The following is a 24,677-nucleotide window of genomic DNA, read 5'->3' as shown; positions in this document are numbered from 1 at the left end:
CTCTCTCCTCAAATTACCTCTCCCTTCCTTTCCCCTCTCACACTCTCTCTCTCTCTCTCTCATCATCCATCACTATCCCTCTCTTCCTCAGAATAAACCACTCCAGTGTCACGTCACTCTCCTGCAGACTTACTGTACACAACAATTATGCAGCCACAGCATTCCTTCAGTACACAAGGCTCGGGCAGCTCCAAGGACACCTCTGCCTGACAAAGGGCTTGTCCCCCCGGCTGGCTCCTGGCATCTCAGAGGCAGGACGGAGGCAGCATCTTAAACAATACCGGGCTAAACAGGGCTCCACATGGACACCCCGTCACCAGCACCCAAAAACACTCGACAAGGAGGTATTGTCCTTTTGGTTAAGGCTTACATATACGAGCTGAAAGGTCACAATCACTCATCAAGATCAATCATCTCACACTAAACTGCATGGCAACCTCCAGAATTCATGACAGTGAATGCCTGAATGAGGCAGTGCTCACTACAGCATCTGAAAACAGCTCACCAAAGTGCACACACACACTTCATACACTACACAAGAAAACAGCTCACCAATGTGCACACACACACTTCATACACTACAAACAGTCCATCTTGTCAGGAAACTATAAGTTCCTCCTTTTAACCAATAAAAGAAGTATATGACAAATCAGCAGTGAACTCATTTGCACAGGTAAGAGACAGATTCACACCCACACTCAAAGCATCTAAGAAATGCTCCTGCTGGTCTGGGTGTTTGGCAGGGTAGGAATTTCACAGCGGCCACGACGGCCATGGCCGTCGTAGCCCCTTGCATCAGCCGTGAGGCCCCTTTGAAAATCAGAGGTTTACAGGCCACGGTGGCCTTGGTGCCCCCTTCTTTCAATATTCTGCTTTGCGTCCTACTAATAGCGATTTTTATTTAGCCTGTGGCCTGTCAAAATAATCTTAGCATTCACGGCGCAAATTAATTTAGTCTTTTACGCAGTGGAGAAAGTGACAGCGCAAGAAAGAAAGTGCGTCCAAATTCACCCTTTTTCAGTTGAACTACTCGCGAAGTAGCCTATTCATCACACAGACATCACAAGTATCACATGAAAGAGCTTTTTCTCAGCTTTTAAACGATGTTAGCCGATAATTGCTGTGTTGAACGGTTCGCGAGAAAAGTAAATAATATAATTCAATTTAATCATACATTCTACTGAAGGTTTTGCGTCCCATGATCTCCCTACCCATTCATCTCGGTGGAATACTTTACGAACCCTTCTTTTAACACATGACAAACCATATATCAGAATAAACAGGAGACCTTACCGAACACAAAGGGGTAAAGCAGTCCACTGTACAGTTAGCCGTTCCAGAGTAATCCAGTTTTGAATTTGCAGTAAAGTTCGACATACATGGATGTCTCCAAATTTGGGCTTTTACATTGTTCCACATGATTTCATAACGGACCAAATACAAAATAAATGTTACAAATATCGCCTAGATATTGGTAAATCAGAGGACAGCTGACTAAGAGTTTGTGAAAGTAGCCTTAATGATCACAAAATGCTAAGCATGCATCTAGGCTATTTGAGTTTCTTAAAGTTGAGCTGTGCTTAAATTGTATACATGATTTCTTACATAACAGGCCAAATATAAAATAAATGTTATATATAGCCTATATATCTGTAAATATTAGATGATCAGATGATTTACAGTTCTATGTAATATGTCATGTTTCATGTTTTTGTAATGTTTCATACAGTGATGCAGGTCTACTGCAGTGAATAGGCTAAATACAACTTTGATCATTTTTATAGCCTGTAGGCTATAGTTAACTTTGGCCTTGGTGCCCTGACATGTGGCCTTTGTGCCCCCCACCAAATATGCCCAACTGAAAGCCAATTGGCCTTGCCCCCGGAATGGTGAAATTCCAAGCCTGGTGTTTGGTGTTGAAGCCCCCAACGTCATCTTCCAGGCAGCGCTGCACGAAAGGCATTAGGGTTAGGCAAGGGTTAGGGTTCAGGTTAGGGTTAGGTGCCTTGAAGTCGACGGTCGCAGCGCTGCCTTGAAGTCAACGGTGAGGGCTTAATACACCATCAAGCCGCACTGTTGGCAAAACAGCACAAAGGACCAATAAAGTTTCATGTCTGCCATTTCCACTCATGACTCTCCACAATTGATCCCTCACACATGCCCTGATCTAATTAAAAGCTTAATTGCTGTTTTATAGCTGTGTAGCACTATCTCCCCCTGTGTTCATTGTAAGTATACACAGTTGGAAACAGTGGCCCTGGATCATTGATTTCTTCCCTTTCTTTTAATGCACACATGGTCAGCTAAATGATGAGCAATTGAGGAGCAATTTGCTGAACTTGACAAAAAGTGTATTTGATTAGAATTGCAGATTATGCCTTTGAAAATATTACATTGAGTGTTACATACAGACAAGAAGAGGGGGTGCATATATGACAGCAGCTGAGTAGCCACTACTGTAGGTGTGTGTGTGTGTGTGTATGCGTGTGTGTGTGTGTGTGTGTGTGTGTGTGTGTGTGTGTGTGTGTGTGTGTGTGAGTAGCCACTACTGTAGGTGGTGCAGCCAGGAAGCCTCTCAAGAGTCCTGCTATTGTTCTGAAGTAACAATCATGATCAAGATCAAGAAATGAAATGTGATCATTCTGAAGGGGCTTCTACGAGTGGGGGGGGGATACAGTGAGAGAGAGGGAGAGAAAGGGAGAAAGGGAGAGAGAGGGGGAGAAAGAGAAGGAGGAAGACTGGAATCAGGCCTCTCCACCTCTCTGCACTATGCTGGTTCATCAAATTTAATCAAGGCATTACACACTGATGACACACACACACACACACACACACACACACACACACACACACACACACAAAGCACTTCTCACGGGACAGGCTTTTAGTGCTCTGGCTCATGCAGTATTTACTTGCCCCTACTCAGGAAGCCCAGTGGTTCCAAATGCACTCCTTCCCCTACACACAAGATGAGCCATGAGAGAGAGAGAGAGAGAGAGAGAAAGAGAGAGAGACACTCCTTCCCCTACACACAAGATGAGCCATGAGCGCCTGGCGCACGCACCCGACACAGAGAGAGAGATGGGGGAGAGAGAGATGGGGGAGAGAGAGTGACAGAGAGAAGTGAAGAGAGAGAGAGAGAGGCATCCACCCATTACCTCCAGCCCCACACAGCACGGCCCAACCCACAGCACGTCGCCTTCACACAACCCACCAGGACCAAGCACAAACTGACCCAGCATGCACAAACTGACCCAGCCAAGACACGCTTGGGTAGGACTGACCTAGCAGGGGTTACTCCAGCCACCTGCATGTGGCCCTTAAGTGAAACAGCAACAACACAAGCAGACCTAATTATGGCTGGAAAAGACTTCTTTTTTCCCGTGAAACAAGAAGAGGAAAATTGCAATATGCTCCACTGCTGCCGCAGGCGAGATCCTAATGAGGCTGACTGGCCACAATCCCATTTGGCTGAAGGCAGATGTTGTTCTTTCCCAGCGCTAATGGCTTGTTACTGTTGTGCCTCAGTTCTATTCCATCTTAAACTGTACACATTGACCGATACGTCCAAAAACTAGTGGTCATCTCAGCTGAGTAAGTGAGATTGGGTGAAGTCTAACTAGAGTGTGAGGCGGAGGAGAGAGGTACTCACTCAGATGGAGGTTGGAGAGAGGGCACCCTCTGCCTGCTTCTGCTACTCTCTCATGGTGCTCTCCCTCTCCTCTCCTCTCCGGGGTGGCGGTGGAGTGAAGTGTAGCGTGCCTGTGCACTCAGTCTTTCTTCCTCTTTCTCTCCCCCCCTCTATGTCCCGCCCCTCCCTCCCTCCCTCTCCCTCTCCCTCTCCCTCCCTCCCTCCCTCCCTCTCTCTCTCTCTCTTTCTTCTCTCTCACTAGTCTTTTTCGCTCCCTTTCTTTCACTCACCCTCTCTCCTCACTTGCAGTGCTCCCTCAAGGTACAGCATTAGAACTCGCTCATGTGTTTTTATTTCTTTTCTCTTTGAACAGGGGCCACAATAGTTAGATGTATTAGGAGGATAGTACTAGGAGCAGCATAAATATCACCAGTCATCAGCGCTTATTTCAACACGCCCTCCAAACATACCAGCGAAAAGCTGAAATCTCGAACATAACAACATAACAATATAACAACATAAGATTGAACAGTCCTAACCAACCCAAACAGCCAGAATCAGTGATACATCTAAATGCATTTCTTTCCTGCATATACCTACATGGACAGAGAGGGTAGAATAGGATAGAGGGGGGACTCTGGGTGGAGTCGAGTCACTGGGTGTGGAAGGGTGGAGGGTTGAGAGGGTGTGGAGGTGAGGAGGGTGGTGCTATGGTAATGTGGGCTATGGGATGTAGCGATGGCGGATGTCTCTTGTTCTCACAGCGTGTGTCAGATATGTGGACGTATCCCCTGTGTGGCACGTTGCTGTGGCTGCCTGCATGGTTGACTTTACCCTGACAGCCAAGGCACTCCCCAGACTGGAGAACACGCAGTGGCTGACTGGTGTTGATACAGTACATGTACTGAAACACACATACACACACACACACACTCACAAACACAGACAGTCAGACAGACAGACACACACACACACACACACACACACACACACACACACACTCACTTAGACAGAAGCTCTTCTGTACAGACTATCTCTCCCTCTCTCTCTCTCACACACACACATGTGCATTTCTCTCTTTGGCAAACTATCATGAGTGCTTCCAAATCAATTTCTCTTCCGCATCCACTATAGATCCAAACATCATCCAACACTGCCGTAGCAAACAAGAATAAAGGCAAAAGTGACAGCACATTTTTCTGCATATCCCCTTTGAATTTTAACGGACTCCTGTTGTAGTCAGAATAAAACATTTAAGGTCTCTGTAACCCATAGCTGAATGCAAACGAACGCCCTCGTTCCAAAAGAAGGCCTGAAAGCAGCATTAGCAGCAATGCCCAACTCTTTTCCTCTCAAATCAAATCCCATTGGCTATAATCACTGCTTTGTCACCACATACGTAAAAAGAGCCCAACACATTACTGGCTGATCTGAGGGCTAACCTACCTACCCACACATATGATCTTCAGCCTGGTCAATTTGAAATCTCCAGCAGACCTAAGATCCATAATTGATGAGGACATGTTGCTCACTACAGTCAGGCAAGAGAAGAGAAAGAAGGGGGCCATCAATTCGAATTCTGCATGAGCAGTGCACGTGAATAAAACATGAACCAAGAGCTTGAAAGCTAAAAAACCCACAGACTAATCTGTTCAGACACACTCTAAATGGTAAGAAAGAGAGAACGAGAGCAAACGAAAGATGCAGTGAGGAAGAGAGAGAGAGAGAGAGAGAGAGAGAGACTAAGATAGATAGAGAGATAGAGTTAAACAGTTAAATCCTTGGCAAAAAGTTGGCTGCCGCAGCCCCATGAACTGCACTCAAGCATTCAGTACAGATGTCTGTCAGTCTGTCCCAGAGCTTTGAGGTGCTCTGTAGGGAGAGATCCTCTGGCTGGGGCATTATGCATGTATGAGAGAGAGAGAGAGAGAGAGACAGAGAGACAGAGCAAGAGAGAGCGAGAGAGAGAGAGTTGGAAAGAGAGAGAGGAGAGAGAAAGAGTTGGAAATAGAGAGAGTTGGAGAGAGAGAGAGTTAGACAGAGAGAGAGAGAGTGTTGAACAGAGACAGCACTATTTTAGGGAGTGGAGGGGAGCTCAGTGCGCCTCACAGGTGAAAGGCTCTGACACACGCATGGCTCAGCTCACCTGAGGGCCCACGTCAGAGAGAGGATAAATACTGCGTTCTTCCTCTTACCAGAGAGAGGATAAATACTGCGTTCTTCCTCTTACTGGGGAAAGTGTGCAGGAAGATGCACACAGCAGGAGGGGAGCGCATGTGAGGAGGTGTGTGGATGGGAATGAGCATGACAGTGGATGAGATGGGAGGTGAGTGTGTGTATGAGGGTGAACAGCCTGTAGTATACTATACTGTATATGTATGAAGGTGAACAGCCAGTAGTATACTATATCTGTATATGTATGAGGGTGAATATAGCCAGTAGTACACTATAGCTGTACCGTATGAGGGTGAATATAGCCAGTAGTATACTATATCTGTATGAGGGTGAATATAGCCAGTAGTACACTATACTGTATGTATGAGGGTGAATATAGCCAGTAGTATACTATATCTGTACCGTATGAGGGTGAATATAGCCAGTAGTATACTATAATGTATATGTATGAGGGTGGTTATAGCCAGTAGTATACTATACTGTATGTATGAGGGTGAATATAGCCAGTAGTATACTATATATGTATGAGGGTGAATATAGCCAGTAGTATACTATACTGTATGTATGAGGGTGAAAATAGCCAGTAGTATACTATATATGTATGAGGGTGAATATAGCCAGTAGTATACTATACTGTATATTTATGTATGTATAGCCAGTAGTATACTTTACTGTATGTATAAGGGTGAATATAGTCAGTAGTACACTATATCTGTATGAGGGTGAATATAGCCAGTAGTACACTATACTGTATGTATGAGGGTGAATATAGCCAGTAGTATACTATATCTGTACCGTATGAGGGTGAATATAGCCAGTAGTATACTATATCTGTACCGTATGAGGGTGAATATAGCCAGTAGTATACTATACTGTATATGTATGAGGGTGATTATAGCCAGTAGTATACTATACTGTATGTATGAGGGTGAATATAGCCAGTAGTATACTATATATGTATGAGGGTGAAAATAGCCAGTAGTATACTATACTGTATGTATGAGGGTGAAAATAGCCAGTAGTATGCTATATATGTATGAGGGTGAATATAGCCAGTAGTATGCTATATATGTATTAGGGTGAATATAGCCAGTAGTATACTATACTGTACCGTATGAGGGTGAATATAGCCAGTAGTATACTATACTGTATATGTATGAGGGTGAAAATAGCCAGTAGTATACTATACTATATATGTATGAGGGTGAATATAGCCAGTAGTATACTATATATGTATGTATGAGGGTGAATATAGCCAGTAGTATACTATACTGTATATTTATGAGGGTGAATATAGCCAGTAGTATACTATATATGTATGTATGAGGGTGAATATAGCCAGTTGTATACTATACTGTATGTATGAGGGTGAATATAGCCAGTTGTATACTACACTGTATGTATGAGGGTGAATATAGCCAGTAGTACAGTATATCTGTACTGTATGAGGGTGAATATAGCCAGTAGTATACTATATCTGTACTGTATGAGGGTGAATATAGCCAGCAGTATACTATACTGTATACAGTATGTATGAGGGTGAATATAGCCAGTAGTATACTATATCTGTATACAGTATGTATGAGGGTGAATATAGCCAGTAGTACACTATATCTGTATGTATGAGGGTGAATATAGCCAGTTGTATACTATACTGTATGTATGAGGGTGAATATAGCCAGTTGTATACTATACTGTATGTATGAGGGTGAATATAGCCAGTAGTATACTATACTGTATGTATGAGGGTGAATATAGCCAGTAGTACACTATATCTGTACTGTATGAGGGTGAATATAGCCAGTAGTATACTATATCTGTATACAGCATGTATGAGGGTGAATATAGCCAGTAGTACACTATATCTGTATGTATGAGGGTGAATATAGCCAGTTGTATACTATACTGTATGTATGAGGGTGAATATAGCCAGTTGTATACTATACTGTATTTATGTGGGTGAATATAGCCAGTAGTATACTATACTGTATGTATGAGGGTGAATATAGCCAGTAGTACACTATATCTGTACTGTATGAGGGTGAATATAGCCAGTAGTATACTATATCTGTACTGTATGAGGGTGAATATAGCCAGCAGTATACTATACTCTATACCGTATGTATGAGGGTGAATATAGCCAGTAGTATACTATATCTGTATACAGTATGTATGAGGGTGAATATAGCCAGTAGTACACTACATCTGTATGAGTGTGAATATAGCCAGTAGTATATACAGTATGTATGAGGGTGAATATAGCCAGTAGTATACTATATATGAAAGAGGGTGAATATAGCCAGTGGAGTATGTATGAGCATGACTTTAGCTAATGGTATGTATGTAAGAGGGTGAAGATAACTAGTAGTATGTGTGTATGAGGGCCAATATATTAATTGGTATCTATGTATGAGATTGATTGATCTATGTAGAAGTATATGTGTCTAAATCTATTCTAGGCTGAATCTATTGAGTGGTTAAAAAGAAAAATCATTCCACACACCCTATTTCCTCAAAAATGCCAAAAAGATCCTCCAACAGGAAATCTTAATGAAGGCGTGTCATTCTCTACACATGTATGCATAACAATTAAGTAGCTCCAGAGCTTCACTGCAGTTGGGTTAAAGATTTGACATGATAGATTGTGTTTCACAAGTGCACAAGTCTGAGTGTCCCTTTGCTCTCTCCCTCTGTTCCAACCAGCACCAGGATGTGTAGCTGCTCACACGCCATCAGCAGAACTCAGAAGACTCATGTGAGACTCAGTCAAAAGAGTGGGAACTGACTTTTGACTGTGACCTGACACATTTCTCTGCATGGCTATGACTTTCTATTATACATAACTTTTGTCATGTTACAAACTTATTTACAGTGATTTCATTAATTTAATCACCATGAACACTATACTTGTCTCATACGAATACAGTTTTTTACAACTGTTTACACACATTTTCAAAACTCCACACACAAAACCAACAATTGCTCACACAAAATGCAAAATGCCTCAAATCTCCAGCAAAATGACACACAACATTCCAAATGTCATAAACACTTTTACTCTGCTAATTACCACACCTGTCAACATTTAGCTTTCCAAAAACGGGAGGGGGGGGGGGCGGTGTTTATACCGGATCTGCATATTTAATACGTTTCATACACGTGTTTCAACACTGCATTTCGGTCGTTGCTTTTACCTTACCATTACCTTACGCATGCCAGTTATGTATCCACCAGCTGCCTGCCTGCAGCCTACTGTCAGATTTGGTTCCGAGGGCACAAGTTCAGTGTATCAACAACACTTGATAAAAGTTTATGTGATGTGTTAATCAATTAAATTCCCAACAATTTCACAACAGCTAGTTCTGGAGTAGGCCATTCAACTAGCCCGCTTGCTTACGTCGAGACTCAGGCTGCGCAGTCGGCACCCGCTTCCTTATTTGGGTTTTGGGTTGCCAGCCTATGACATAACGGTTGAAATTGAAACTAAGTGATCGTGTATGTGTAGGGTGTATTTCATACACAATCTGGCAACCTGGGAGATGTCAGACTAATAGAAAAAATGAATGGATCAATGATTTTAAAATGACGTTTGATTTTTCCGGGAGAAATAACAAAACGGGAGGGTGTTGACAGGTATGCTAATTACTCTTTCAGTAATAGAAAAGCTCACTGTTGTCCCATCGAAGCTATACTACACACATGAGAGACACAGAGTAATATTATTTCCAATACATGTTTAACGCAGTTCAACCCATGCATGCTAGATAAGACAGTACATTAAAAGCATGGACATGGCTAGCGGAGTTTATGGCTAGTTACGTTAACCAGTATGGAGAAACTTATAGTCAAAAGGAAAACATTAACAAACTTTTTGTCAAAACATGCTAAATGCAGTACAATCCTTACAGTGCATGTAAAATAGTATAACACATGGGAAACATCGAAGTTATCAACTTAAACATCAATAGAAAACTGATATACTGGGAGGAGTGCTTTGTACAGTGAACCTACTAAAAGCATAAGGCTACTCTGATCGGGTAGGGAACAGTGTTGCCAGATTGGGTTTAGTGATTTCCGCCCAATCACGCTCAAAAACCCGCCCTCTTCAGCAAAAACCGCCCCAACAACGATTTTGTTATAGAGAACCATTCAACTCAAAATTTTATTTGCCCGCCTGAAGCCCAATTGGGTGGGCACCCGCCCAATCTGGCAACACTGGGAAGCAACGCAAGACTACACGCAGCAGATCTGCAGTACACCATATGGCCAAGGGTGGCTCCCATTCACAATTATTAAACAAGGCTGTTTTACTTTGGCGAAAATCATATATAACAATACACTACATTTTTAACCCTGTTACACAAGCAAAGATTTAGTGTGTAAGCAATTGAAAAAAACTGTAATAATTTCAAATTAATTGATTTAGCATGATGCATTTTGTGTTGATATTGTTTCCAGGTTTGAAATATTCAGCCCAGGGTCACCCCAATAGATACGTCAGAGATGCCAATATGGGAGCCCCAACGCTGGTCGCAACATGAACAGCTGCAACATACACCTAGAGCCCACAAGGAATGGACCAGGAGGAAGGAGCCAGGTGCCCAATATCTGCATCCAGACAGTGATGACTGAGCATTTATGGGTCAGGGTCACATATGGCAGCACACCGTGATGAGCCACACACTGCATTTTCTTAATTTCTAAAAATATCTAGGCTACACACACACACACACACACATGCACACACACACACACACATGCACACACACACACACACACACACACACAGGCACAAACACACACACACATTCCTAACCCAAGTAGTGTCTCTGACATTAAAATACATTCTTCTCTAAACAGTGTCTAGTAGAAATGTTGAATTAGTGTTGTTGTTTGATGTGATCATTTAAAAAAAAACACCAGTAAGGACAAACTGTTATCAATGGAGAACAAAAAAAAAAAACATTGTCTACAACTGACAAATGTGCCACTAAACACTAACACATGACACTAACTTTCACTGAAGGAGAAATATACAGTAACTGTACGAAAGCCAACAGATGAAACATATATCTTCCTCTCATAATATCAATCACTTGGGTATTTGTCAATGTCAACAAAGATGTCCATGTTATAGTGACATGTAACAGCTTTAGAAAGTGAACTATAGGTTACTCAAAAATGAACAAATAGATTTATAGGCTATGATATAAAATCAAGATTGACTCCATCTGTTGGTGACGTAAGACTCACATCCACTTCACTAGTTTCACGTAACAGCAATGCAAAGTAAAATTGAGTTCCAGTTGGAATAGCCTATACACATACACAGGTTAACTTGCATTTCCAAAAGAAAAGATCATTAAAAAAATGATAATACTGCCAGGCAGTAAGCGTCCGAACACATCATACCGAGAAAGTACACTACTGGTGACGTTTCCCATTTCAATCTCACTCAAAGCATCACCACCACGTTGCTGTCACTCCACCCACGAATAAAAAACGGACTAACCTCTTTAAGCAAAAAGACGCTTGAATTGGATAGGGACATCCGCAATAAAACAAATATTGGTCGGCTCAGACCAAGTTCAGAAAGAAGCTACAGCTTAGCTGCAGCAGTGGAAACGAACTGTTCTCCGTTGACTCGTCTTCGAAAATAAATGACACAGGCTACATGCATTTTATTCAATTCAATTTAAACACCCCTTCGCGAATCTCTTTTCGGGTGTCTTGATCAATGGTGGCTCAATGGAGCAGAGTGCAAGAAGGGATAGATTACCCCCTCATAATAAATAATGTATCGGCATTTTTCACATCATCCCCCAGGATTCGAGTGGAGTCGGTCGTAGATTCAGTCTCGCGATTCTATTCAGTTACCGATTTTTAAACGGGCTCGTCATTCAGACGCGTATTTCACATATAATCGTCAGATGGAAAACAACATGCTATTTTAGTTTGAATTGAGTGTTTTCACCGTCTTGCGTTGGATGTGTTAAGTTACTCCTGTAGGCTATGTGTTATATAGTTTATATTATAGACTACAGTCACTTATACATTCCGCAGTAATATGCAACAGAAGCAGTTGACAATAGGCTACCTGCGCCAGAACAGCCTGTTTTGTCAAAGCCTAGCATTAGTGTCAGACCTTTAGTTAAGAAGCAATCCAACTTATCTGGTGCACAAGAAAATGGACATCCATGCCAAACTTTGAATGGAGCAGTGTATTCCAACATAGACAGTTGGTCATCGTTGTACTTGAATCTGCCAATTCAAATTCAATGAAACTGTAACCAGTAAAGCCACCTAGGCTGAAACTTTTCACACTGGACTTTACTAGTCTTATTTTCATGTAGCTGGATGATGTGATGGGTGTAGTGTGTCCAGGACAAATATGCTGCCAGCATTCTTCTCAGTTTTCACTGATCTGGCAGTTCAGGCTAAGTCTTGCTATGCTGTGCCTTTTTTGGAAACTATCAAAGTGCAAGTTGTACAATTCTGCCATCTACCATCACCTCAGAGTTTGACTTCCACAGATTCTGATTGGGGAAGTCCTCCTCTCTCTCATCACACACACACACACACATGCAAATTTTTAGGGAAAGTGTAGCCTATTCCAATAGATAACTATAGGTTGCATTTTTGTTGGTGATTGGTGGATTTAGGTCATTTAGGAATGCTAAAATTGCTGTCAGTTCAGATGAGCCTGTCAGTTCAGATGAGCACTGGTTTGATGCCACAGTAAATAGGCTTATTTAAAATAGTTACAAAAAATACGAAAATTATATAAAGAAGGCATTGTGGCATTATGGTTTTCCAATAAATTACGTTTGGAGCCAGAGTGTGCGTTACTCTCTCTCTCTATACACAGAATGCCACAGACACCCTCAGAGCTGGGGGGGGGGGGGGGCAGAAATGAGTACTGGAATGTCATATTGGGTTCTCAATTCTGTTATGTTATTCTGTTCTATAGGCTTACATGTGCCTTGTAATGTTCTTAAACCCGGAGAGGACATTATGCATCAGTTGGACAGTTGTTAAGTGTAGGAAGTTTGGACAGAAGTGTGCAAGTGAACTTATTAATCAGTGTAATGTAAGACACTTAACATTTTTCATTCATAACATTCGTCACCATTGTGCGTAATGTGCTGTAATCACGCAAATCAAATGTAGGCTACATGTACTTACACGTACCAATACTGGTCCTTTGCTCTGCCTCTTTTCATTACAAAATTATTCAATTTCGTCTTTACCTGTGAGAGTTCCTCCCCAAATGCGTTTGGAGTGATGTCGTGCGCATGAACAAAAAGGACAGAAGAAAGCTTATCATAGGACTGTGGCGCCAGCTAGAGGCTTCTAAACGCCACCAGGCCCACCACAAAATCTATATTGAAATTATTTTGGGGAGAATTTTAATGAAATAGAGCCTCAGTGTTGGTTTTTGTATAGGCCTAGTAAATTCTCGTACAAAGTACTGAAAATCATAATCGTTTCAAGATGGTGTAATAAACCCTTTACCTCTCAGACCATCTTCACATTTTTCATTGTAGTGCAATAATGAGACACTGGGTGACGCTGTCAGACTTCAATTGAAATACATGCCTTGGCGTTTTTTCAAGTCTTCCTGTCAGAGTATAAAACACAATCACTCTTTAGATTCGGGAATTGGGAATATGTTAAGGGAAGGAAACAAACTGAGAGGAGTCGGACTCGAGAGAGAAACGGGTAGCAGGAAAGGTGTACTGATTCAGGCAATAGTAAATCAGTGAAAGAATGACGCTTGTCTGAAGACAAACATTAGTTAGACTGAGGGGGAGTGACCTTAATTTACAGTGTACAGTTATCCCCAAAACGCTCACACAAACAGAGATATAAACAAGGATAATGTATTAGCCTGTATACTGATGTTATGTAAACAGCACGTTAACAAATCATGTGAGTATGTTAGTATAATAATCATGTGAGTATGTTAGTACAATAATTATTGGCAAAAGATGAAAGCACTCATGAGAACAGCAGCAGAGTACAAACTGCACTCAAAGTGACCATTGGCTGTATACTAAGCAAACACAACTTTTGTTTGCATTTTGCTCTGTTCCCGTTTGGTGACGCCAACCCTATCCCCTGCACAGATTGTTTTTATCAGCATGTAGCACTGCAAGAGCTCAGACAGACCAATTCCCAAGAGAAAACATTTTCATTAAAATAGCTTTACTTCGGTCTGCTATTTAGCAACTCTGTTCCATTTAACCAACATGATTGTCATATGCACCGTGTTATCTATCTGTCTAGTATATTAACGGTAATATATCTCTGAGAAGGACACGCACGCACTCCCCTCTCTCTCCTCCACACACACACACACACACACACACACAATCAAGATCAGGCTACCTCTAGGGGGACTCTCGACTTCGTGGTTTAAGGGTGAATGTAAGGGAGGGAGAGTCCAAGCAAGGGTGAGGAAGAACGTGAACATATCACTTGATGTAGCGGAGCTTGTACGCTATTGTACATTTGTAACCATCGCCCTGCCCCTGGATGCAAACTGTGTGCTTACAACCATCTGCGCGTCTTCGCATTGCAACGGACACGGCGCTGACAGTATTTAGCAGCAGAGGGATGAAGAAGTGTACTGCGGTGCAGAACCTAGCTTGTTTCTGGTGAGTGGTCTACGATTTCTCCTTCTGATACGCAAATGCTATCTTCACAGTCGCCAGGATTCAGATGAGAACTGTTTGTTGACCATCAAGTCGCATGACAGTGGCATAGTTATAATCGAATAACGAGAGAAAACTTGCCATCATAAAAACGAGTGTTGCCGAGGTTCCCTTGTGTCTGTGTAACTTACCCTAACGTATCAGTTGTTAATTTATAAGCTAAATACAGCAATGTACTGACACTAGGCAACAGCCACAATATTAATTCACTGTAACGAGCAGATGTGAAATGTAGCCTATCCATGTAGTAGCCTAAGTTTTAAAATCCGGCGTCATCGTTTGCCATTTTGCGATTGTAAATAGTGACTGCATCTCTCGTTACTATGAACCTGCTGAAACAGAAACAAAGTTTCGTAACCCAGTTCTATTGTATTCAAACCGGCATAGAGTAGACAAGTCTGCGGTGTAGGTCGTTATTGTGGTCGGAAGTTGACGACTCACAAGTGTGAAAATGTGCTGTTTAATCCAACTGAGAAGTTCTTGGACACATTGTCTATCGGCTTGCGGGGAACTTTGAGTTTGTGATGTAGATTCTGTCCCTAACTCAGTGTTGTAACCTTCAGAACTGATAAATGAGTGATATACATTTTCCCCGAAACAAGACATGACATTGCACGGGTAGGCTTCAATTCAGTGGAGTCATCCGTACGGCTGTCACACGCGGAATGTTCCCTGTTATGTAATAGCAGTGTGTCCCCTGGTAATGTCACACACTTGCGACCAAATTTTCCCAGGTGCGATTGCATTGACATATATCTTGGGAAAACAGCGGAGACAATGTGAAACCTATTATGTCATAGCTTACAACTCCCAGTGTACACGATGAGCTGTGTGTGAATGAGAACATCACAGAATGCAATCGAAATGGATGCTGCCTAAACCCACACTTGCACTGTTTGCATTACATAAGACCCGCATGCTGCTGTCTGACCGGTCCTAAACGTACCAGAAGAGAATTAATGCTTGTCTCGAAGTCAGTCTGAATGATAACGTGTTGGAAGGGTAATCCCAGCAATTAGAGCAATACATACCTTGTGTACAAATATACAAATGCTGCATTAATTTGCGATGGTTACAGAGGCATGTTTCGACCTGTCACTTCGTGGGAAGGTTTGCTCATTAGACTGGAAATGTAGTGCACTCTGCTCTGCTGTGCCGTAGCCAGCGACCTCTTGCCAGTGCAGAGGGCACCGAGAAAATAGTCGAAGAACAGACGCTGGACAATGTGATATACTGAGCTCAGGATGCGAAATACAGTGGCGTAGAGAGACACAGCATCTATGTTAGAAAATATGGCATATATGCGAAAACAGCATCAGAAATGTTTCCTTCGTCATAGCCACTACCTTAAGCCTCTCAATGATGAGGGTACTGATTTGTGCCGTGGTCTCGTTTTAGTCTGTGGAAAGTGTGGCATAGACCTCTATGGCTACATTATCGTCTTCCTACAAATTCTAAAAGCTGGAGCCTGGCTGGACTTTGACCAGCAGGTTGTGATGTTAAAATCCTTTATTTATTTTACTTACATTTGAGGCTAATGACCCTGACAAGCTGGAGACCACTCACTCATCCAGTCTAATTGGGGGAAGCACGGGCAATTTAATCTGTATTTGAGAGCTCATCGCCCTTGATGGCACCCATTCACTGAAGCCTTTGATGTCAAACAGAGCAAACTGACCCTACCCATGCCATGCTTATGTTTTGGGCAGCTTGCTTTGCCTGGACTCTCTGTGTTTGTGTTTCAAAGTCAAATGAAGAGGAGCGGTTGCAATCTTCCTTGCACCCCAGGCCAAAATATGTTTGTTATTAGCCATCAGATAAGTAGGTTAAAAATATTACAGTATTTTTTGTCACCAAAACACAGTGTAATGGGAACACCTGCCTTGTACTCGGATGCCGTTTTAGATAGTAGTATAGTTTGTACTCTCTCAGCTCAGCAGCACACTTTTCTCTGTGTCCTAGTTTTTGATTTGACCTTTTGTAGTCATTTTAAGAATCAGGCTTTACACCTTCAGTGGCATAATTGTGGGAATATGTGTCTATTCAACCTCTTTTATTGCTTCAAGGATTTTCTATGTGTAATAGTATCACAATGTCAAAATGCTTCATTGCAACCTACGTGTATTTTAGAACTGTGCTGTTACTAGTAGTTTTAAAGAGGCAAGCTAGTGACATCTGATGTTTTTTATGCTGCCTTCTGTCATTATTTTGTCTTTGTCAACAGACTCTTCTTGAATTTCCCCTAGGGATCAATAAAGTATATCTATCTATCTATCTATCTATCTATCTATCTATCTATCTAGACTCGGTTACCTGAGCAATGCAGAGGGTATAGGAATCGAAAGCCTGTATGAGTTTGACCTTAGGCGTGAGAGGCTAAAGGAGACGTGAGGCCTGCTCTCCTCGTGCTGCCCCTGCCTGACAGTATTGCCTTAGCCCATTGGGATAAATGAGGAGCCACAAAGACTCAGAGAGCACAGCTACAACTCACGAAAGGAGCCATACAGGTGAGGTCACATGCCATTTTTACCAGCACAAAATGTACAAAATGTTGTTTTCAATATCCTAACTGTCATCTAACTTCTGATCTATCTTATTGACCCTGGTTACGTTTGTTTTTAAAATGCGTCTTGGGTGATCAGATTACAAGTCAGCTCTGGGGGGTATTCCGAGTATGTGGTTTAGTGACAAACCTGGGTAAGTAAACTCAAGAGTAAGTGATAAACCTTCTACAACAAGACCCCTATGGCATTGTTTTGTTAGGAGAATGAAGCCATACAGCTCTTCTATTAGGAGGTTTACCCCTTACACTGAGTAACTAAACCACGTACTTGGAATACTCCACTGAATACAGGTGTAAGCCATTACCAAGACACATTGTGATCCGATCACTCAAACCACTTGCCGAGTTGGTCTGGGATGCATATGACCACATATCTTTTGGAGTGTAAATTCTGTGCGTTCTGATGTGACCCAGACAAAGGGAGTTGTTAATGAATGTGAGATTGGCAACAGCGCAATCTAAACACAACTGCTTAGTGACACCTCTGGCTGTACAGCTTGAATGCATGTGTAAACAGGGGTGTGTCCCATCTAACCAATTGTGATCATATCACCCAAGGGACTTTGGAAAAGCAAATGTAACAGGCCCATTAAATAAAGTGTCAAGTTATGCTCTCTGTGTCACTATAGCAGACACGCTTATGTGTTTTTAGCTTCAGTATCAAATGTCAGTTGTTGGTAAACAATAAAAAAACACCCTGAGTAAGTGGTTCTAGAGTAAAGTGGTATTTTTGTGATTGTTTTTTTTTGGTTCTAGGTTACAGGTGCTTTTAATAACATTTACATAGTGTTGTTAGACTCCATTCATTTTCTCTCTCACTCTCTCCCTTCTCTCTCTTCTCTCTCTTCTCTCTTTTCTTCTGTTCTGTACGTCATGTCTTCTCACGTTCACTCTTCCTCTTCACTCTTCCTCTTCTCCGCCGGCCGTCTCCTCCAGCATGTCTTGGGTCAGCGGCTTCTTAGTGGCCAGGGTGGACGACCGCAAGGCGGCCTGGGGGGAGCGCAATGGCAACAAGAAGGGCCGGCGCAAGGGCGGCTCCTCTCTGTGCGGCGCCCGCTACGTGAGCTGCCTGCGGGACGCCGAGAGCGCCGAGCCGGCCGCCTCCGCCCAGCCCCTGCAGCAGCAGCAGCCCGGCGCCAGCAGCAGCAACTTCAGCACGCGCTGCATCTGGCAGGAGGACCACTACGGCCGCAACAAGCCCGGCATGGGCCCGCAGGCCGTCGACCTGACCTTCGACGACGGCACCGGCGGCGAGTCCAGGAGGAGGACCGGCGCCGACGGAGGGGAGGAGGACGACGACGAGGCCGGGGACGAGGAGCGCGGGCGGGGAGCGGCGGCGGCGCTGGCCTGCTGGCTGCGGTTGGTGCGGGTCTTCCAGTCCAAGCAGTTCCGCTCGGCCAAGCTGGAGCGCCTGTACCAGCGCTACTTTTTCCGGCTCAACCAGAGCTCGCTGACCATGCTCATGGGCGTGCTGGTGCTCGTCTGCGGCGTCATGCTGGCCTTCCACTGTGCGCAGACCGTGCCGCCGGACCCGGCCTACGTGTCCACTCTCTGCGTGGCCATGGCTCTCTTCCTGGCGCTGATGGTGGTGTGCAACCGCAACGGCTTCCACCAGGACTACATGTGGATGGTCAGCTACCTGGTCATCGCCGTGCTGCTGGGCGTACAGGCCTTCGGCGTGCTGATGGTGGAGCCGCGGAGCGCGTCTGAGGGCGTGTGGTGGTCCGTCTTCTTCATCTACATCATCTACACGCTGCTGCCGGTGCGCATGCGCGCCGCGGTCCTCAGCGGGGTCACTCTCTCCACCATCCACGTCGCCACCGTCTGGACCACCAACCAGGCGGACAGTTTCCTCTGGAAACAGGTAGGAAGATGTTATTGTAGATATCAGCGTGTTTAAAATGTGACTGCATATGGTCAGAAGTGTGTGGATTTACTGTATGTGTGTGACACTGTGTGTGTGTGTGTGTGTGTGTGTGTGTGTGTGTGTGTGTGTGTGTGTGTGTGTGTGTGTGTGTGTGTGTACGCACATGTGAGCACTGCACATGTTCTCTGTGGCCTTGGGACGTTGGATTAAGTCATGGTTTTTGTAGTTTGGGTTGGCAGAAGACTATTTGTTTGCTTTTCAAAGTGAGATGAAGTCATATCTGGAAGCGTCCGATGTCTCCATCATCAAGCGTTTTCCTCAACTTGTCCAAGGGGGATGCAGACTTAAGCCTGTAGGTCTTCTGGTTAGTCTCTGAACAGAAGGTGCCTCGGAACTAAATAGCATGTCATTCATCTTCATAAACAATAGGATGTGTCCTGTCATAATAACCCACAAATATTTCTGAATGAGCTTTTTAAGGATCATCAAAATATGAAGAAATCCACTACATTACAGAAAATACAGGAACCTACTACGTTGTGTTCCTGGTTCCATTTCCTGTTGTGGGTTACTGAGAATCAGCACGGTTCTGCCCTTGTTTGTAGTTCAAGATTGTGATTGTGATTCATGGGGCACGTACTACGCCAAGCCACCTAATAGAGCATGTGGCGAAGAAAGAACACTTAACATCAATTGTAAAAAATGAAAGGGCATTAAAGTGAAGAAATCTAACCGATTCTCTGTTGGGTGTTCTCTTCTGCGCTAATTTTAGATTGTGAGTCACAGTGGCATTAAAATGGAATTTAGCCTCTTCGGTTAGGTCTCTGTAGGGCACTGTTAGCGGTTCCGCAGGGAATGGTGAGAGGTCAGCTCAGTTAAAGGAGCCTCTTTAGTCTGTGACAGCACTGGAATATCATGATAACATTATACAGCAGCATCCAGGCCTGCACTCTCTCAGACAAGGGCAGCATTGTAATGGAGTCCACAGGCAGTGGGCGAGGCAGCCTATTGAGCGAGCGCATAGCCGTGTAGTGGACACAGACGCACAATGGGAGCCCAGCCTGCAAGCCCTCGGTTCGAAATGCAAAGCAGTCCCAGCAGCAGGGGTGAAAAGAGAGAGAGAGAGAGAGAGAGAGCGACAAGAGAGAGAGAGAGATTCATCAAAATGGGTGTCATACGTTCTGTGGTGGCTGAAGCGCTAGTGGCTAATTGAGCGGGAGACGATTATGATATGGCTCCTTGTGGAAATGGGAAAGACCGGGGTGTCAGCTCTCGTTCTCTTTCGCCCGCGGACGCTCCAGGTCAGGCCTGTCAGGGGTGTTGATTGCTGTCTGTCATCGGATGATGCGGATGCCACATCACATTTTCCGACAGCAAGCTCCCACGTGTCAGCGTGCGTGATCGATACTCACCAGCGCTTAAGCACAGTATGTAGCTTCATAATGGCCCAAATAGTTAGTGCCATTTACCCCTGGTATTTTGACCTCCTTTGTGACTTTGCTTGGCTGCAACCTAATGTTGTAATGTTCCCACTATTGATTTAATGCCAATAGTTTATGTCTGATGCTGGCTGATGATAGCTTTTTTTAAGCTGTTGTACTTCTCTTGTAAAGTGAACAGACAGTGAGATCATTGCAGACCACAGTTTGAATGTGGTGCATGAAAGATCCTCAAAACGAAGCATTTGTCCTCTGTCTTGAACACAAGGATAGGAAAATAATAGTTTGTAAAGCCATTTTCAATTAGCCAGCATGTCGGAGATTTCTCTCTGGTGATGAATGGCAACAACACAGTATTTTCTCGCAGAAAGGTCAAGCTCTGAGCCACATAAACACAAAACATTAGATGTGAACTCGCCGAGGTGTTATTTGTTTTGACCTTGTCAGGACAAGGCCGGCCACAGGAATTCCAAACACAGTAAGTGGAACTGCCACGATGCAAAGCGGATTTCAGTCAATAAGTTCAGGCTTTTTTTTTTTGTGGTGATGCAATGTTTGCAGAAATTTGAACGAGCAGAGATAAAGGTGAATTCTTATTCCGATTCAGGTCTCGCTAGAGTCCGAACATGACCAGCTGTTGAGAGAAAAACCTTACGCCCCAGGCAGACTCTCTGGAGGCCACAGTATGGAGACCGTTCTTCTCTCTTTCCCCTGCCAGCCCCCATTGTACTGTTTACTTGTACACACACTCACTCTTATTACTCAGGGCCTGGACATGGCAGCACTGACAGTCATGTGTATATTATTAACTACACATCCAGGTTAACCTCCCCAAAAACAGCTGAGCGTGTGGATGACACAAAGGAATTTGTCAGAGGTGTTATTGACATGATGTTATGCATAGCGGTATGCATGAGATAATGATAGTCCAAGGGTTGGAGTTGTGTCATGAAATGGCCGATAGCTGATGTTTACAGTCATGGTGTGGTCAGATCCATGTAGTAGTGCCAGTTTTTCCAGCTATATTTATTTGGTTCAGTGAGTATTTATCTTTCTAGGTAAACGCCTGATTAGTTGAGCTGTATTCAGTAGGGCATTCTGGGAAGGGGTGGGAGGCTGCATAGTGTGCCAAGGCTCTTACACACCAACACGTTCTGTCTCTGGTGGTTATGTGCATGTTTGGCCCTAATCAGTCCAGGCTCATTCTCTGAGAGGGAGAGAGGGAGAGTGAGAGAGAGAGAGAGAGCAACAAACAGACAGAGAAAGAGATTTGAGATGTTATGTATATAAATGTATACTTTATTGCTGCGTCAACGTTACTTCTGTGATTTGGCAAAAGCCTGTAAAAGTCCTGGCAGGCAGCAATTACATCAACGTTTTTTGGTATATCCAGTTTTTTATATTTTTTTTCCTAAGTGTTTACAACTTAGTGTTAACTAATAATTGTTGCAAACTGGTACTACGAACAAAATATTAGTGCATTCCTGGATCTACATCCTTATGCATGCTTCTTGCCAGTTGGGCTTTTCCCAAATCATGGAAGTAACGTCGACGCAGAGGTATAGTAGCAGATCGTAGTGTAACGGATGCCAGCTAGCTTAGCTGTGCTTGTGGAACGTTGGTAAACCTCACTCCCCGACGCCTCAAGAGTGCTGCTGGCATGCGAGCCAGTAGCCTGGGCTATAATGATCTCATCAGTCACTATGGGGAACATAGGAGGGCCCACATATCTCATAATGGCAGCACCTTTTCACAAGTTTCCCCACAATTTCCATGCAGACAATCCTAAGAGTCTGGGAGAGGAGTAGAGTGCGTCTGTGATGGCCTTTTCTATAGCATGACAAGAGCACTTCACTAGCTTGGCCACCTGCTTTGATATCATCACTGTTTGTAGCAGTGAGGTGTTGAAACATGATTCCTTTCCCCCACTGACCAAGCAATAGAGCCTCACTTTTTGTTGACCTTGGCCGATGAAATAGCCCCAAACTCTACTATATCCCTTTAATAAAATTATGTCATTAGTGACTGATTAACAAAGAGGTGACATAGAACCTAGCAGAGACACACTGTCACACCACTCATAGTCATTCTTAATCTATGTAAATAGATCTATTGCTAGTGAAGATAGCATCCCAGAGAAAGAGCAACCATGCCTCACATCCCTACCAACCTTGAAGGGAGCATTTTAACCACCATTGATTTTGACAGAAAAAGAGAGCAAGAGCATTTTATGCATGCAGCTACTTCATGTGGTGAGACGGCCTAATCTGTGAAATACAGGTCATCTTTTGGCAACTTTTCAGCTGTGTTCTCTCCTCCTCGTTCTCGTTTAGAACTTCATGTCTTACTCTCCCTTTTTCCTTACCTTCCATCTCTCTCTCTCATTCTATGTTGTCCTTTATTTTGTGTTGTGTGTGTCCCCTTGTGATGGACGCCCAGGATGAGGGCAGTGCATATCAGGGCCTGATGGTTGGAGGGAACAAAGGGTGTCTTTGTGAGGTAGCTCCACCACGAGGTTGGGGGAGGCGGTGCCGAGAGAAACCGAGAGAAACACCAAAGATGAGAGCAGTGTCCCAGTGCTGGACCTGAAAAAGGCTGAACATCCCTCTCTCTCTTTCTCTTTTTTTCTCTCTCTCTCTCTCTTTCTCTTTTTTTCTCTCTCTCTCTCTCTCTCTCTTTCTCTTTTTCTCTCTCTCTCTCTTTCTCTTTTTCTCTTTTTCTCTCTCTCTCTCTCTCTTTCTCTTTTTCTCTCTCTCTCTCTCTCTCTCTCTCTCTCTCTCTCTTTCTTTTTCTCTTTTTCTCTCTCTCTCTCTCTCTCTCTCAGCCAATTGCTGAAGAACAATACGCCTGCTCGATGGGCATCTCATACTGTAAATACCCTTTCCTGAAGTGGCTTCCCTCTCACCCAGAGTGATCAAAGATAGTGAAACTCCAATCTGCAAGGTTTTTTGTTTTTTTCTCCCCTCGGCAGTAGTTCTGTCATCCGGCTTAAGGCCAGAGCTGTCCAGTAAAAAACAACACTGCCTGTACGTTCTCAAGAAATTACTCAGAGGTTTGTCAGCAATCTCTCGATACACAACAGGATCTGCCCAGTGCTTTCGGAAGTGGCCCGTGCTCTCTTTATTGCCCTGGTGGCCTGGAGGAAGTATGCATTGGCTCCACTATTGTCAGTATAACTGATGAGATCTGAACATCTATATTTATATCAGATAACAATAGATGTTCCCTCTTTCTTTCTTTCATTTTCTTTCTTTCCTTCTTTCTCTCTCTCTCTATCAATGTCTGGAACTGAACTCGCTGACTCTGTCTGCGAGAGTTGACAAATGATCTCATCAGTCACTATGGGGAACATAGGAGGGCCCACATATCTCATAATGGCAGCACCTTTTCACAAGTTTCCCCACAATTTCCATGCAGACAATCCTAAGAGTCTGGGAGAGGAGTAGAGTGCGTCTGTGATGGCCTTTTCTATAGCATGACAAGAGCACTTCACTAGCTTGGCCACCTGCTTTGATATCATCACTGTTTGTAGCAGTGAGGTGTTGAAACATGATAGACTGCAGACAATTTACACTTGAAGTGAAGTGGATGTCCTTTCAATCTACATTGCCTGCAAATATATAACTTCTACCTTGCAATAAAGTCATGTACTGGTTGGTGTGGATTGTAACTTTTACAATCCACATTTTATACATTTATACACATTTTATTTTATATTTTTCACAATTTTTATGCACCATAGTGCATCCGATGAAAACAAAACCTAGTTGTTTTGTGGGGATAAGAACACACTTTTCATTGTAGTAGCACATATAGTGGGTTACTATTTGTTTACTGAAAAGGGACTTAACTAAATAGCGTTCCACCTGCCATACCTATTCTACTTACGTAACACCCTGCAGGTCAGAATAGCAATGAGATTGAGAAGCTGCAGCTGTCAAAATCAGCTTGCTGCCTGACAGTGTCTGAAAACATCAGAAATGCTTATCTTGCACAAAGCTTCAAATCTTTTGAAAAAAATCCACATCGACCATTCCACATTTTGATCAGAAGGCAACACAGCTCAAAACCTCCTAAAATGTATTTTACCTTTGTGTTCTGAGAACTATTTAGTCCAGTGGCAGGGAAAGAACAGCATTTAGTTTTGCTGTGAGTCGTTTGTGGCCTTGCCTGACTGCCATTGAAAAGACTGTTTTTTTTTTTTTTAAAACGTTTAACCTCTTAAGCTGGATTTTTGGATGATGTCAGTGTTCAAACCTGGGAGGCTTTGCAGTAGTGGGCAAAT

At 43.4% G+C, this 24,677-nt stretch overlaps 1 protein-coding gene across 1 annotated transcript in view; it reads left to right on the top strand.

Annotated features, from left to right (window-relative positions):
* Positions 1 to 14,180: 14,180 nt before the first annotated feature.
* The window catches only part of adcy6b (adenylate cyclase 6b), a 44,681-nt gene continuing 34,184 nt past the window's right edge, over positions 14,181 to 24,677 (top strand). Inside the window, exons 1-3 of the mRNA XM_076276438.1 lie at positions 14,181 to 14,466; positions 16,827 to 17,030; positions 18,023 to 18,950. Coding sequence (XP_076132553.1) covers positions 18,024 to 18,950 — 927 coding nt within the window. The 5' untranslated portion in view covers positions 14,181 to 14,466; positions 16,827 to 17,030; position 18,023. The remainder of the gene's footprint in view (positions 14,467 to 16,826; positions 17,031 to 18,022; positions 18,951 to 24,677) is intronic.

This window comes from Alosa pseudoharengus, unplaced genomic scaffold (genome assembly GCF_046254945.1).
Source record: "Alosa pseudoharengus isolate Yale_2024_CS ecotype anadromous, Long Island Sound unplaced genomic scaffold, YU_APseudo_1.1 YU_APseudo_1.1_scf_9, whole genome shotgun sequence".
NCBI classification, from domain to species: domain Eukaryota; kingdom Metazoa; phylum Chordata; class Actinopteri; order Clupeiformes; family Clupeidae; genus Alosa; species Alosa pseudoharengus.
The sequence above is the reverse complement of the archived record's forward strand: the minus strand, read 5'-3'. Positions and strand labels throughout refer to the sequence as shown.